We start from the raw sequence: 14373 nt of genomic DNA, 5'->3' as shown, positions 1-14373 counted from the left end.
ATCTCTATATATAAAAGCCTAAGTGACCAAATGCTGGTCACTATGACACACACTGACCACCAGGGGGCAGACACCCCCTGGTAGTCAGTGCACTCTTACAGTCAACCTCCCATTCCCCATTGGTCCGATCACTGGCCAGGCTGAGGGACCTCACCCGTTAATAAATTCATGCACCGGGCCTCTAGTTTGTAATAATTAAGAATATAAAAATAACAAATATACAACATTAAAGAACTGGTCATATGACACATTCTTAGATGTAGTATAATGTAGTAGCCAATTGAAATAATATTTATGAAGAGTTTTAAAAGTCTAGTAAATGATGACAATGTTAAGGGAAAAGGAGCAGGGTACAAAACTAATGAAAATATTATCTTAGCTGTTAAATTGTATATTGAAAATATAAAGTGGAATTTATAGTATGTTATCATTATATACAGATCAAAATATAAACAGACCTCTATGCCTATATTTACAAAGAGTATCTCTGAAGGATTAATAAATTGGTAATATCTTTGCTGTTGGGAAGAAGAAACAGAGATTGGGAATCACGGGTGGGAGGTTGTTTTTTTAAATTTAAATTTTATTTTATTCTTTTTTTCTTTATTGATGAAGGCTGATTCTACACGAGGCCACATGTAGTGGCCTTATCCCTCCCAAAGTGGGAGTTTTTTTGTTGTTGTTTGTTTTTTTCATTGTAAACCTGTAAGTTCCATATTATTTATGGAACTAAATTTACTTAATTTACACTAAAAATTAAGAAAATAATGCGAAACTGCAGATGGTAATAAAGTAGTACTTAGAAATAGTAAGTTTGTTTGAACTATTTTCAATGTACGTATTATTTTTTAAATTAACAAATAAGAAATAACTTAAAATAGATGGCATTTTATTGCATGAGAAATAAGGGAGGAAATATACTTAACATGTTAACAATGACAGTTTCTGAATGGAGGGGATGTCTGGTTATTTAAAATTTTCTCTTTGGCCGAAACCGGTTTGGCTCAGTGGATAGAGCGTCGACCTGCCGACTGAAAGGTCCCAGATTCGATTCTGGTCAAGGGCATGTGCCTTGATTGTAGGCACATGTGCCTTGATTGTAGATACATCCCCTGTGCGGGAGAGGGGAGGGTGATGGTGCCAGCTGGTCGATGTTTCTAGCTCTCTATCCCTCTCCCTTCTACTCTGTAAAAAATCAATAAAATATATTTTAAAAAATTTCTCTTTATACTTGTAATCTCTTTTCTAAATTTCTGCACTTTCCAAATTGGAATTTTCTCTTGTAAACAAAGATGGCTGGCAGCCGAGCAGAGGGTAGTGTGAGGGCATTGTGGTTGCTTCCGTTGTTTTAGATAGAAAAAAAGCATAATTCCTTTGCCAATTCTTAAAAAAGGTTCTGCATCTTGTAAATGATGTAGTATAATGTAGTAGCCCATTGAAATAATATTTATGAAGACTTTTAAAAGTCTAGTAAAATATGACAATGCTAAGCGAAAACGACATTGAACAACTGAAAAGCTAGGGCTATGAGACAGCTTTAGCATCCTTCCCTCCAATCTCACTTTCTTCTTCCATGTCAATGCTCTGCCTCCAGTTGCCAGGGGTCCAGGGAATGTTCTATGCCTGCTTAGTGAGCCTTGCCACGGAGCAGATTGATACAGGAAATGTGGCTGAGGGTCTCAGATAAAGGCTTGAGAGCTGGGAGAAAAGAGAGGAAAGAACAGAGGCCACCACAGGCTAGTGGTGGCATATTTAATGAAGTATTGCTAAAGGGCTGCTAATAAATTATCCCACGTATTTGTCTGACCTTTCTTCAGGAGAGCTTTCACCTTACAACTCACTGGAGAGGCTCATAGAAATAAATCCACCTGTCTCACTCCCTTTCTTTTCCTTTTGGGGAAGAAGAAATAGGAATTCCTAAAGAGAGTGACACCTGAACATGACCTCACATTAGGGCTGTCTTCCCACCATCCCCTGACTACTCACTCAACATGAGTACCCAGCACTGAACAAAAAAAAAGAGATTACATAGGGAGAAGCTGGGTACCTACAGCTGGTAAGATGTAGAAAAAGCAATTAAACACTCAAAGACAGTGGGACCAAGAGCTGGATTATAAAGTTCAGATTCAAGTGTTCAAGAAAAGGGGAGGATGGGTGGAAGGTCTGAGAGGGCCGGGTTCTCAGGGAAGCCCTGGAATGTAATAAATACTTGCGGAACGAGTGAACGAATGAGTCATAAAACAAAGGATCTATGTTTTGAAGGATTTGGAATAAGAATGAGCTATGTTCACACCTGTGTGGAGTTTACCAGTTTATTAAGGTCTTACTCATGGTTGTCTTCTTTGAGTCCTATAACAGCTCTGTGAGGGAAGCAGGGCAGAAACTGTCCTCCCATTTTTCAGATGATGGGGTTAGGCCCCAGAGTGAGGACATGACTCTTATTAATTCAGGGCACATCATGCTCTGGGCACACATTATTGCTTAGTGCTGATCATGTACTAGGACTTGTGCTAGAAGCTAGAGAGGCAGACATGAAGTACTTTAAGTCTCAGAAGTTTGGTCTAAAGGAGGAGCTAGAACAATACAGAAACCCGTTCTGAAATGGTAGGAAGTGCTGTCAGAGTGCTCTGGAAGGGAGGGCAGGAGTGCACGTCCCTTGCATGCACGGGTAGGGGAGACTTCCTTGGATCTACAAGGGTGAGCAGGAGTGTATTAGGAGAAGCCTTGTCTAGGCAGAAAGAAAGAATACATGTCTAATGGGGCAAAAGCAAGACACATGGCGTGCTTGGAGTAAAGTGTGTAATCTGGTGTAAAGTTGCACAGGTTGGAAGGGAGAAGACTTAGGGGAAGATAAAGTTGAGAGAGTTTTTTAAAAAAAATATATATTTTATTGATTTTCTACAGAGAGGAAGGGAGAGAGATAGAAAGCTAGAAACATCAATGAGAGAGAGTCATCGATCAGCTGCCTCTTGCACACCCCCTACTGGGGATATGCCCACAACCAAGGTACATGCCCTTGAACAGAATCGAACCCGGGTCCCTTCAGTCCCCAAGCCGACGCTCTATCCATTGAGCCAAACCGGTCTCGGCATGAGAGAGTTTATTCGCTGGTTCTTTGTCAAGTTGAACAGGTTTGTCTTGATCTTCAGAGCTGTGAGGAGCCATAAACGGGTTTGTTTTTAAAATAATATATATATATTTTATTGCTTTTTTAAAGAGAGGAAGAGAGAGGTATGGAGAGTTAGAAACATCAATCAGCTGCCTCTTGCACACCTCCCGCCGGGGATGTGCCCACAACCAGGGTACATGCCCTGGACCGGAATCGAACCTGGGACCTTTCAGTCTGCAGGCTGACGCTCTATCCTCTGAGCCAAACCGGTTTCAGCCATAAACGTTTTTGAAATGGAAATGATAGCCTTATACAGGGTCTTACCTGGAATGTTCATGTATATTCTGTTTTGGCTCCCCTCCCCCCCAACTCTACCTCCCCTCCAAAAACAAAACAAAACAAAAAAACAACAGCAACAAAAAACTCAACTCAGGAGCTGCCTTCCACAGGAGACTCTCCTTGACCACCATTCCTCCAGATTCGATTAGATGCTTCATTTGGGCTTCCTTGGCCAAGACTTTCCTACCGCTTTGTTACCATGAGTTTATGTGCTTTTTTTTTTTTTTTTTTTTTTTTTTTAAATATATTTTATTGATTTTTTACAGAGGAAGGGAGAGGGATAGAGAGTTAGAAACATAGAAAGAGAATCATTGATCAGCTGCCTCCTGCACACGCCCTTCTGGGGATGTGCCCGCAACCAAGGCACATGCCCTTGACCAGAATCGAACCCGGGACATTTCAGTCCGCAGGCCGACGCTCTATCCACTGAGCCAAACCGGTTTCGGCTGTGCTTTTTTACTCTAATCTGTGGCCATTCGGAGGGGTAGACACCACGTCTGACTCATATTTGTATTCCCCATGCCCAGCACAGGGTTTGACCCGGAGCAGTGTGCTCAGTAAATATTTGCTGAAGGAATGGATGGGAGGCGCTGGGTTCCACCCAGTCCTGAGACAACACTGGGACAGGTGCAGGGATGGGGTGATCCCGAGGAGTATGTATTTCCTCGGTGATGCTGGGTGGGGAATGAGTGTGTGAATGGCGGAGTGACCATTAAAAGGTTGGTGACCCTAGAGATGCGTTCCTGAGTGACCACAGGTCTCTCCTGCAGATGGCTTCCGTGACCGACAGTAAAGCCGGGGTCAAAGATGCCTCCGACCAGAATTTTGACTACATGTTTAAACTGCTCATCATCGGCAACAGCAGCGTTGGCAAAACCTCCTTCCTCTTCCGCTATGCTGACGACACCTTCACCCCGGCCTTCGTCAGCACGGTGGGCATCGACTTCAAGGTGAAGACCGTCTACCGCAATGAGAAGCGAGTGAAGCTGCAGATCTGGGTGAGTCCTAGGCGTCTTGGGCAGGATTGTCCTGACAGGGGACTAGTCTGCTGATACCAGGGCTAGGGGATGGGGCCGGTTTGGGACATCTGGGTCTTACAGCATCAGACACTAATGCTGTTGCTGGTCTTGCCCCTGGAGTGCCCCCTGCTGGTTTTTATACAAATTTGCTCTCCTCTGGGGACTCCGTTGTTTCTGCTGCTTAACTACCCAAGAGGCTTTATTCTGGCCCGTATCAATAGTGGCAGAATCTGGGCTTTGGAGCTGGTCTCTACATCGTAGGGCTATGGTTGCTTATATAGATCCTGGAACATATTTTAACGCACAATAAATGACAGCTATTGTATCCATAATCTACCACCGCATAACAAATCACTTCAAGACTTGATGGCTTAAAACAGCAATAATAATAATTCATTTCTGCACAGTGTTTGTGACTTGAACGTTTAAGAGTTTCTGGCTTAGAGCCTCTTAGGAGCTTGCAGCCAGATGTCAGCTTAAATGGCAGTCCTCAGAAGGATTGAGGGGGCTGGAGGATTCCTGTCAAAGGTGGCTCTCTCACCTGCGTGGTACTGGCTTGTTAGCAGAAGGCCTTAGTTCATTCCCAGATGGCTCTCTCCACAGAGCTGCTTAAGTCTCTTCATGGCATGGCAGCTGGCTCTCCCCAGTTCTTGGAAAGATCCAAGAAATCAAAGAGGAAGTGGCAATGTCTCTTATTGCTCAGCCTTAAAGTATTCTATTGGTCACTGATTCAATGTAGAAGAAAACTATACAATGGTATGAATCCTGGGAGGTGAGGATCATGGGGGTCTGTCTTGTTAGCTGGCCATCACAGCTACTATTATTGATGCTTACCGGTGATACTAATGGTATCTATATCTATATCTATATCTATCTATAGTTGAGATGATATAGCCACAGGTAGATAATATACTTTTCAATACTGAATTAGCATTGAGATTAGAAATTTTGAACATCTGTGATTTTAAGTATTCAAAACATGTATTATTTATTATTCAACTTGTTAAATGTACATTAATACATAGTACATATATCTTATTGGTATAGTCTGTATACAGTACTTTTCTTCTTATAAATTACTTCAATATATTAATGTTACCTTATAATTAACCTCAAGAGGCAGGTATTGTTGTAATACGCTCCTATTTTATAGAAGGAAAAATATTCAGGAGAATATTAGCTTGCCTTAGGACAGTTGATCACACAGCTATACAGTGGGATTCCAGCTTAGATCTTCTGAATCTAAATTATGTGCTCTTTCTTCTACACTGTTGAGAAGCACATTAGACCTTATAAAACCTATATTTCCATGTATGATAAAGTTAAGTATTAATTTATATTGAGATAAAAGTTTATTTTATTCACTTTGTCTCTATTAAAAGCATTGAAGAAAGATAAATCATTGGAAATGTCAGAAGCTCTACAGACCATTTAGTTAATTGGTTTTAGAAGTGAAACCAGTTTGGCTCAGTGGATAGAGCGTCAGCCTGCGGACTGAAGGGTCCCTGGTTCGATTCCGGTCAAGGGCATGTATTGTACATTGGTTGCGGGCACATCTCCAGTGGGGGGCGTGCAGGAGGCAGCTGGTCGATGTTTCTTTCTCATCGATGTTTCTGGCTCTCTATCTCTCTCCCTTCCTCTCTAAAAGAAAAATCAATAAAATATATTTTTAAAAAAAGAACAACAACAACAACAAAAAAAGAACTGGGGTCTCCAGATCAACAGTGTCAGCACCATCTGGGAATTTGTTAGAGATGCAGATTCTCGAGCCCCTCTTCTGATCCACTGTATCTGAAACTCTGCGGTATGGCCCAATAATCTATATAGTAAAAGCCTAAGCGACCATTATGACAAATGACCAGAATGACCAGTCGCTATGATGCTCACTGAACACAAGGGGGCAGATGCTCAATGCAGGAGCTGCCCCCTGGTCATCAGTGTGCTCTCACAGGGGACGCACCATTCAGCCAGAAGCGGGGCTCATGGCTAGCAAGTGTAGTGGTGGTGGCAGCAGCCTCTCCCACATCCACAGAAGTGCTAAGGGGCTAAGCAGTAAGGAGCAGTGAGCTGGGCGGTAAGGAGAGAGGGGTCCCGGACTTTGAGAGGGATGTCCGACTGCTGGCTTAGGCAGACATCCCCTGAGGGGTCCCGAACTGAGAGATGGCACAGGCTGGGCTGAGGGACCCCTACTTTCCAGTGCACAAATTTCATGCACCAGGACTCTAGTCTGTGTTATAACAAGCCTTCCAGGTGGTTTTTAAGGCAGGCTAAAATTGAAGAACCTCTGATCTAGTTTACCTCATGGGGAGAATCAATAAGCATTTATTAAGTACCTATTACATGCCAAGTGCTTCCGCTATGTTATCTGACATTTCCTTTGCAGCCAACACACGGCAGGGTGGGGTGTGTGAGGACACAGGATGTTTGGGGCATGGTGCGCAAGGCAGTTTAACTAGAGCAAGGTTTTGAAAGAGCAGGGATGGGGTGCCGAGTTAAATTTTCTGGGGAGGCTATCAGACGGCACAACAAACAGAAGGTTCTTGCCATGGGTCAGAGGGTAAATGCTTGATGAATTCTTAGGGAGCTGAAGAACCCACTAGAGTTTACTTTGTCTATGAAGAGCAAGTAAAAGATACTAACATTTATTCTATAGATTGACAAAGATGTCTTCATCTGATCTCCACTTTACATGGTCACATAGCCTACACACAAAAACACTCAGGTAGGAATAGACATTCTGCCCTTCTAAGGGGTTGGCAGTGGGGGCTCCCTCACGCTTCATTCATTTTTAGTCCATCGTGAGCTTTTGCCGTTTTCCTGTGCCCGGTTAAGTGGGTTTATTGATTATACTACCTAATTTTAACTAAATGGACCCACAATGGATATGTGGCTTTAAAACAGTCCTGCAAAGAAGCCTCTGGTTGAAGACTGCACTAATTTATAGTGAACCCACAGGAGCACAGAAAATGGCTGAAGTGATATTTCTCTGACTCAAGTTCATTGTCAGCCATGTTTTGAGGTAAAATCAGTGATGATCTAATTAGATGTGACTTAGTCAATCACATTGCTTTTGCTAAAACACACACACACACACACACACACACACACAAATGAGGAAAGTGTTTTCTTGATGTGTGTATGCATATGTGCTTTTCTGTAAAAACGTTTTTTGAACTGTTCATAAATACACTAAAATTTAAACATTTAAATAGTATTTATGACATTGAATGTATTTTAACATCTTTTGTGTACAGTAGAAGTATATATGTGTAATTTAAGTAAATGTACAAATATTGTGGGTGCTGTGCCTACATTTTTCTTACTTAATAGGGGTATAAATTTGGAGACAACTACCATAGGCATTGGGAAGCCATAGGTGGGTTTTAACAAAGTTAGATTTGCGTTTTAGAAAAATCTCTGGTTTCAGTTTGGAGGGTAGATGGAAGGGAAGCAAAGAAACTAGTGGTTTGGATAAGTTGTAAGGGCTTGAGCTAAGTCTGTTAGCTTCCTTGGGCTGCCATAACAAGAACAGACAGAGTAGATGGCTTAGACAACAGAAATTTATTTTCTCACAGTTCTGGAGACTGGAAGTCCAACATCACGGTGCCAGCAGGGTTGATGTCTGGCAAGAGGACAGCTGCCTTCTTGCTGTGTGCTCACGTGGTCTTTCCTTGGTGTGAACACATGGAGAGAGAGCGTGAGGGAGCTCTTCCTTTAAGGACACTAATCCTATCAGGTCAGGGCCCTAACTTTATGACCTCAGTTAACCTTAATTACTTCCTTAGAGTACCTATCTCCAGCTATAGCCACACTGGTGGTCGGGGGCTTTAATATGTGAATTTTGGCAGGATACAAACATTTGGTACATAACACTAAGATAAAAGTGACATAAGAGTTGGAAGTGAGGATAGAGATTTACGGTAGTAATAGAATTTATGGAATTTGGTGATTAATTAATTGCATAGGGAGAGGAAGAAATACATATCTACTTATATATATTTACTTTTGTAAACAAAATTTTTATAATTTTTTTTAAAGTAGTGTGAGCTTTGGCAAGTTGCTTCACTCTGTGAATAAGCATCATCTTCAGCGGTAAAAGCCTGACAGGCTTGTTGGGGGAATCTAACTGTGGTAGCAGTATTAGGAACACAATAAAATTTAGGTTCCTTTCTTTCTCTGCTCTTGATCCACATGCAAAGGGTGGCTGGGCTCCTCCCAAGGTTTCCCAATGTGGCTCTAGGAGTGCTGGAACAGCATTCAGGGACTCACTAGCACAGCATGAAGCATTCATTTAAATTTCTCCAGCCCATTTGGTCTCTCCCAAGGGATTTCAGAAAACCATTGTCAGGGTGGAAGGTGGAGAGGGACAAAGAGGAGGCATGAGCGTCTTTGAGCAGGACCATTCACAAAAGGTGTTCCTATCCTATCTGGGGGACATTGGGCGATGAAGCCATTGGATAGTGCCTTGTTCTTTGGGATGTCTCCCCATCTAGGTTCCTGAGAGCCCCCTCTGTATCCTGGGAGTTTAATTATGGTGGATCAGAGGAGATAATTATACTGGGGAGGTGGAGGTAGGGGAGAAGTCTTATTTATAGCAAATGAGAGCAGGAACAGGTGTGAAGGGAGGGAGACTTGGAAGCTCCACAGCAACAAACCTGACTAGAGGCCACTTACTGCTGGGTGCTGGTTGCCAAGCAACCCCTGGAGACCTGTGGGAAGAGAAGAGCGGCAGAGGGCCTTCCACTGCCTCTGTGTGAGGCCCATTGCAGGGGCTATTGTGTCTGGTGCTGGTCAAGGGAAGAATTCAGGACTGAGCTGACCTAGGACTTGGAGTCCTGGCTCTGCCCTACAGTTTACTGTGTGATATGTATGAGTGACCCATCAATTCCACAGGTTTGTTCCCCCAACTATCAAACGGAAAAAGTAATTGTTTCTTCTCTTCCCTCGTGGTTGTTGGGAAGATCAAGTGAAGAAACAGAATGGGAGGCCCAAGGAGAACTATGGAGCCTTGAGTAGGTCGGAAGGACATAGGCTAGTGTCAGCCGTGTGAATTCTTGTATGTGCTTTAAATCACTCTGTGTCTTTCATACTTCCCCTCTGACTCAGGGAGGCAGTCACCTCCTTCAAGAATGGCTGAGTTAGAAATGTCTAATAACTTCTTCGGAGCCAGACAGTAGACTTCACTCTGTCATTCACTCAGTCGGCATTTATCTGGTGCTCACTCTGTGCCAGGGGTTTTGCTAGCTGTGGGGAAGCACCCTTCCTGCTCTCACAGAGTGTGCCCTCTAACGGGGGAGATAAATACTAAGTTCATAAATAAAAAGTACCAGTTTTACCTGTGGAAAGGGCCCTGAAGGAAAATAATAGACTTGTTTCAAACCCAGGCACTGGGACTCAGAGCTCAGGAATCACTGAACTGTGACTTAGGTCTCATCCCCCGTTTGCAGCTCAATGTTCTCAGCCTATTTATTTATTTATTTATTTATTATTTTTTAACAATTTAAAAGGCCAGTTTAGCTGATGACCTTCTCCACACCAGCTCCCCCCAGGCCTGGGAAGTGATGGCAGGGGTCTCCATTGTGGAAAGATAAAATCCCACCAATGAGGCTTATTTGGCGACTTGCATATTAAGTAGTGTCTCGTGTCTGGGATTACTGTTATAAAGACAGGCATGGACTCTAAGGCCCATCCAGCATTCTTCTGTTGAGGGTTCAAGAACTCTGTGTTTTGTGAAGGATTTATAAGCCACGGTCCCTACTCTTGAGGCTGGCCTGGCATTACTGTTCTCCTTCTTTCTTTCTCTTCAACTCCCTGCTCTGAGGCCCTCGGCAGTAGGTTGCTTATATCTACCTTCATTATTATATTTGTCTTGATGTTTTGGTGATGATTTAAAAAATAATGTGTAGAAAGCATCAACATAGTGCCTGGCACAAAGCAAACACAACAAATAATTTGTATTAAGATTCTAGGGAGATCAATAAATGATACTCCTTTTCTTCCCAACTTATGGTTGAATTGAATTGAGAGATAAATGCAGGAGGCAGAGAGATGGGAGTAATGTGACAGTCTTATTACTGGTAAAAGCTAGGATGACGCACATGGCTCAAGTCTTCTGGGAAGTGGATCTTGTTAATACTTCACATTGGAGTCAGATAGACATACAAATCCAATCACAGGCTGTCGCTAGCTGCAATTAGCTCGGACAATATGTACCCAAGGTCAAAATCCATTTGACCCGGACTTGTTCATTCTTAAGACCTAAAGCATTCTACCCAGGTCTTCAGTTAAAGTTTCTATCTCCAGGGACAGTCTTTCCTCATAGTGGAGGAAAAGAGGGCTTCTTCTCCAATAGCCCTTTTTATAAATAAAAAGAGAGATACAGGTAAGCATGAACTTCAAAGGGAGGTTAAGCAGAATGATGAATGCTGGAGAAAATAGGAGAAGGAGTCTTAAAAGATTTCCTGGGATCCACAGTGATGAGGTGACTCCCTATGTAACCAAGAACTGAGAATCAGATCAGGTGAGATGGAGCTGTTGGGCAGTTAGCTAGGTTAACTGACTAGCCAAGTACCTTATTTCCACATGCAGCCTCAATTAAACTTTAGGTCACCACATGGCTTTGGAGTCACTGTTAAATATTAAAACTAGCAAATATTAAAGTTGTGAATGTCAAAGACCTGTACTTTAGAAACAGTGATAGAAGAGTACAATAAAATGTAATGAACCCTGGCCAGTGAGGCTCAGTTAGTTGAGCATGGTCCTGTGCACTGAAAGGTTGCCAATTCAATTCTTGGTTGGGGCACATGCCTTGGTTGCAGGCTCAATCCCTGGTTGGGGTGCATGTGGAAGGCAGCCAATCAATGTTTCTTTCTCTCAAAAAAAAAAAAATATATATATATATATATATAAAAACATATTTTTAAAAAAATGTAATGGAATTCAGGAATGTGGGAAACATAATCATACCAGAAATCTAGATTAAGAGGGACTGTGGCCGGGACCGGTTTGGCTCAATGCCGGGACCAGTTTAGCTCAATGGATAGAGCGTTGGCTTGGGCACTGAAGGGTCCCAGGTTCGATTCCGGTCAAGGGCATGTACCTTGGTTGTGGGCATATCCCCAGTAGGGGGTGTGCAAGAGGCAGCTGATCGATGACTCTCTCTCATCGATGTTTCTAACTCTTTATCTCTCTCCCTTCCTCTCTGTATAAAATCAATAAAATATATTAAAAAAAAAAAAAGAAAAAAAAGAGGGACTGTGGCTCTTGAGCAGTCATTTAACAAGTATTTACTATGCTGGATATTGGGGATGGAGAAATGAATATGACCCATTCTCTGCTCAGGACCTGATGAGACTGAAATTACCTCTAACTCCAAAAGTGAAATAAAACGAGTACCATAGTCCTATTATTTTGGTTAATAGGAGCAAACTAGGACATTGAGAGAGATTGACTTTCCCCTAGACTAAGAATCTCTATATATAAAAGCCTAAGTGACCATTATGACAGAATGATCAGAATGATTGGTCAACCATTCGCTATGACACGCACTGTCTACCAGGGGGCAGATGCTCAATGCAGAGCTGCCCCATGGTGGTCAGTGTGCTCCCACAGCCAACCTCCCACAGCCCCTCCCTCTGGCCAACCTCCATGGCCCCTTCACTTGCCTAGCCAGTCAGCTGGGTAATCTCCTATGGCCCCTCTCCCCCCACCTAGCCAGCACCTCTGATCAGCCCTGATGGGGGGGTCAGCTGGCCAACCTCCCGTGGCCCCTCCTCTGGACCCCAATTGGCCTCAGCTGCTGGCCCCCCAATAGGCCTCAATCGTTGGCTAGGCTGAGGAATTCCACCTGTGCATGAATTTGTGCACTGGGCCTCTAGTGTATAATAATGATTATTATATGAGACTAGAGGCCCAGTGCACAAATTCATTCACCAGTGGGGTCCCTCAGCCTGGCCTGTGGGATCTGGTTGAAACCAGCTTTCTGACATCCCTCAAGTGGTCCTGGATTGTGAGAGGGCGTAGGCCAGGCTGAGGGACCCACAGGTGCATGATTGGGGCTGGGGAGGGATGTGGGAGGCTGGCCAGCTAGGGAGTGATCACGGGAGGGCTCCAGGGCATGTCCAACCTGTCTTGCTCAGTCCTGATTGGCCAGATCCAAGCAGCAAGCTAACCTACCAATTGCAGCATCTCCCCCCTGATGGTCAGTGCACGTCATAGCCAGAGGTTGAGCAGCCTTAGCATATCATTAGCATATTACACTTTGATTGGTTGAACAGGTGGCCAAGCACTTAGCATATTAGGCTTTTATTATATAAGATTGGGCAGCTGTCTCATGGGCATCTAGTATATTAGTTTCCTATTGCAGCTCTTACAAATCACCATAAACTTAGTGACTTAAAACAACACATACTACCTTACAGGTCTGGTGATCAGAAGTTCAAATCAAAATGAGTCTCTCTGGGCTAAAAATAGGGTGTTGGCAGGCCTGCATTCCTTCTGGAGACTCTTGGAGAGAGTCCATTACTTGCTTTTCCAGCTATTAGAGGTCTCCTGCATTCCTTCTCTTGGGGCTCCTTCTTCCATCTTCAAAGCCAGAGATATAACATCTTCCAATCTCTCTCTTTTTGACCATCTTGTCTTTCTTTCATAAGGACCCTTGTGATGGATTACCTTGAGCTCACATGAATAATCCAGGATAATCTTGCAAAGTCCCTTTTGCCATGCAAGGGAACATATTCACAGGTTCTGGTCATTATGATGTGGATATCTTTGGGGGGGCGGGGGAGGAGCATTATTCTGACTACCACAGCTTCTATTAATAACACGGAAAAGATCTAATATAGCAGAAACCGGTTTGGCTCAGTGGATAGAGCGTTGGCCTGTGGACTGAAAGGTCCCAGGTTCGATTCTGGTCAATGGCATGTACCTTGGTTGTGGGCACATCCCCAGTGGGGATGATTCTCTCTCATCGATGTTTCTAGCTCTCTATCCCTGTCTTCCTCTCTGTAAAAAAAATCAATAAAATATATTTAAAAAAAAAAAGATCTAATATAAATTATTCCTATCCTTCAAGGCTCTAACTCCAGTTCCCTCTCCTGAGAGCCCTCGATGCTAACTGCCTGAAACAGGTACTGTCTGTGTCTTAGGTTCACACCACCTGCTGAGAATGCCAGGTCTCTGTCCCCTTGTTAGGTAACCACAAGAGCTCATCGTAGCAGCTGGGGTCCAGAGAGAGATAAGACTTTCCTGGGGGCTCACCATGAGGTCTCCTAACATTCCAGGGCTTCTCCTGCCAACCAAGGAAGGTGAAATCTCGCCACCTGAACATAAGCTGGGTCTCTCAACAGAGGGGCCCAGAGGGGAGCACAGGAGAGGCTGGAGGCTGAACAGGGACTCGGAAGCTCTGACAGGTCCCTATGGCTCCAGGAATATAGAGGCAGTTCCTGGGTACAACATCCCACACTCAGCTCTTAGGATAATCAGAACTGATTTTTTTCTAGGCAGCAAGTTTCCTGGTGTGGCTGCAGAGACATGTTGACACTTTCATCTCTCCAGAGTCTGTAGGAGCCAGCTGCTGAAGGAGGTTTAATCTGATCTCTGAAATCACAACAGAGACGATGGGAAATGAAATCAGAATCGCAGGCACGGTCTGCCTTTGTAATTTGCAAATGCATTAACCAGGAATCCTCATTGGCTATTCCAGGGGCCTCCGCTCTTTGGGCACACGAACCCCTGCCCTCTATCTAAATTGTGGGAGAAAAGGAAATAACCTACAAGCCGTTTTTGCAGATCTCTCAATTCAATAAACATGTGTCCTGTAGCTATTATATGCCAGGCACTGTCATAAAAGGGCAAATAAACAGCTACAGCACAATATGAACGACATAATAAAGGGATGAAGAAAGT

At 43.5% G+C, this 14373-nt stretch overlaps 1 protein-coding gene across 2 annotated transcripts in view; it reads left to right on the top strand.

Annotated features, from left to right (window-relative positions):
• RAB3B (RAB3B, member RAS oncogene family) overlaps positions 1-14373 on the top strand; it is a 77364-nt gene that overhangs the window by 6369 nt on the left and 56622 nt on the right. For both annotated transcript variants that reach the window (XM_045584597.1, XM_036447285.2), the window contains exon 2: positions 4219-4446. In XM_045584597.1, the coding sequence (XP_045440553.1) occupies positions 4219-4446 (228 nt within the window). The remainder of the gene's footprint in view (positions 1-4218; positions 4447-14373) is intronic.

The sequence above is a fragment of the Pipistrellus kuhlii genome, unplaced genomic scaffold (assembly GCF_014108245.1).
Source record: "Pipistrellus kuhlii isolate mPipKuh1 unplaced genomic scaffold, mPipKuh1.p scaffold_m20_p_2, whole genome shotgun sequence".
Lineage (NCBI taxonomy): Eukaryota > Metazoa > Chordata > Mammalia > Chiroptera > Vespertilionidae > Pipistrellus > Pipistrellus kuhlii.
The sequence above is the reverse complement of the archived record's forward strand: the minus strand, read 5'-3'. Positions and strand labels throughout refer to the sequence as shown.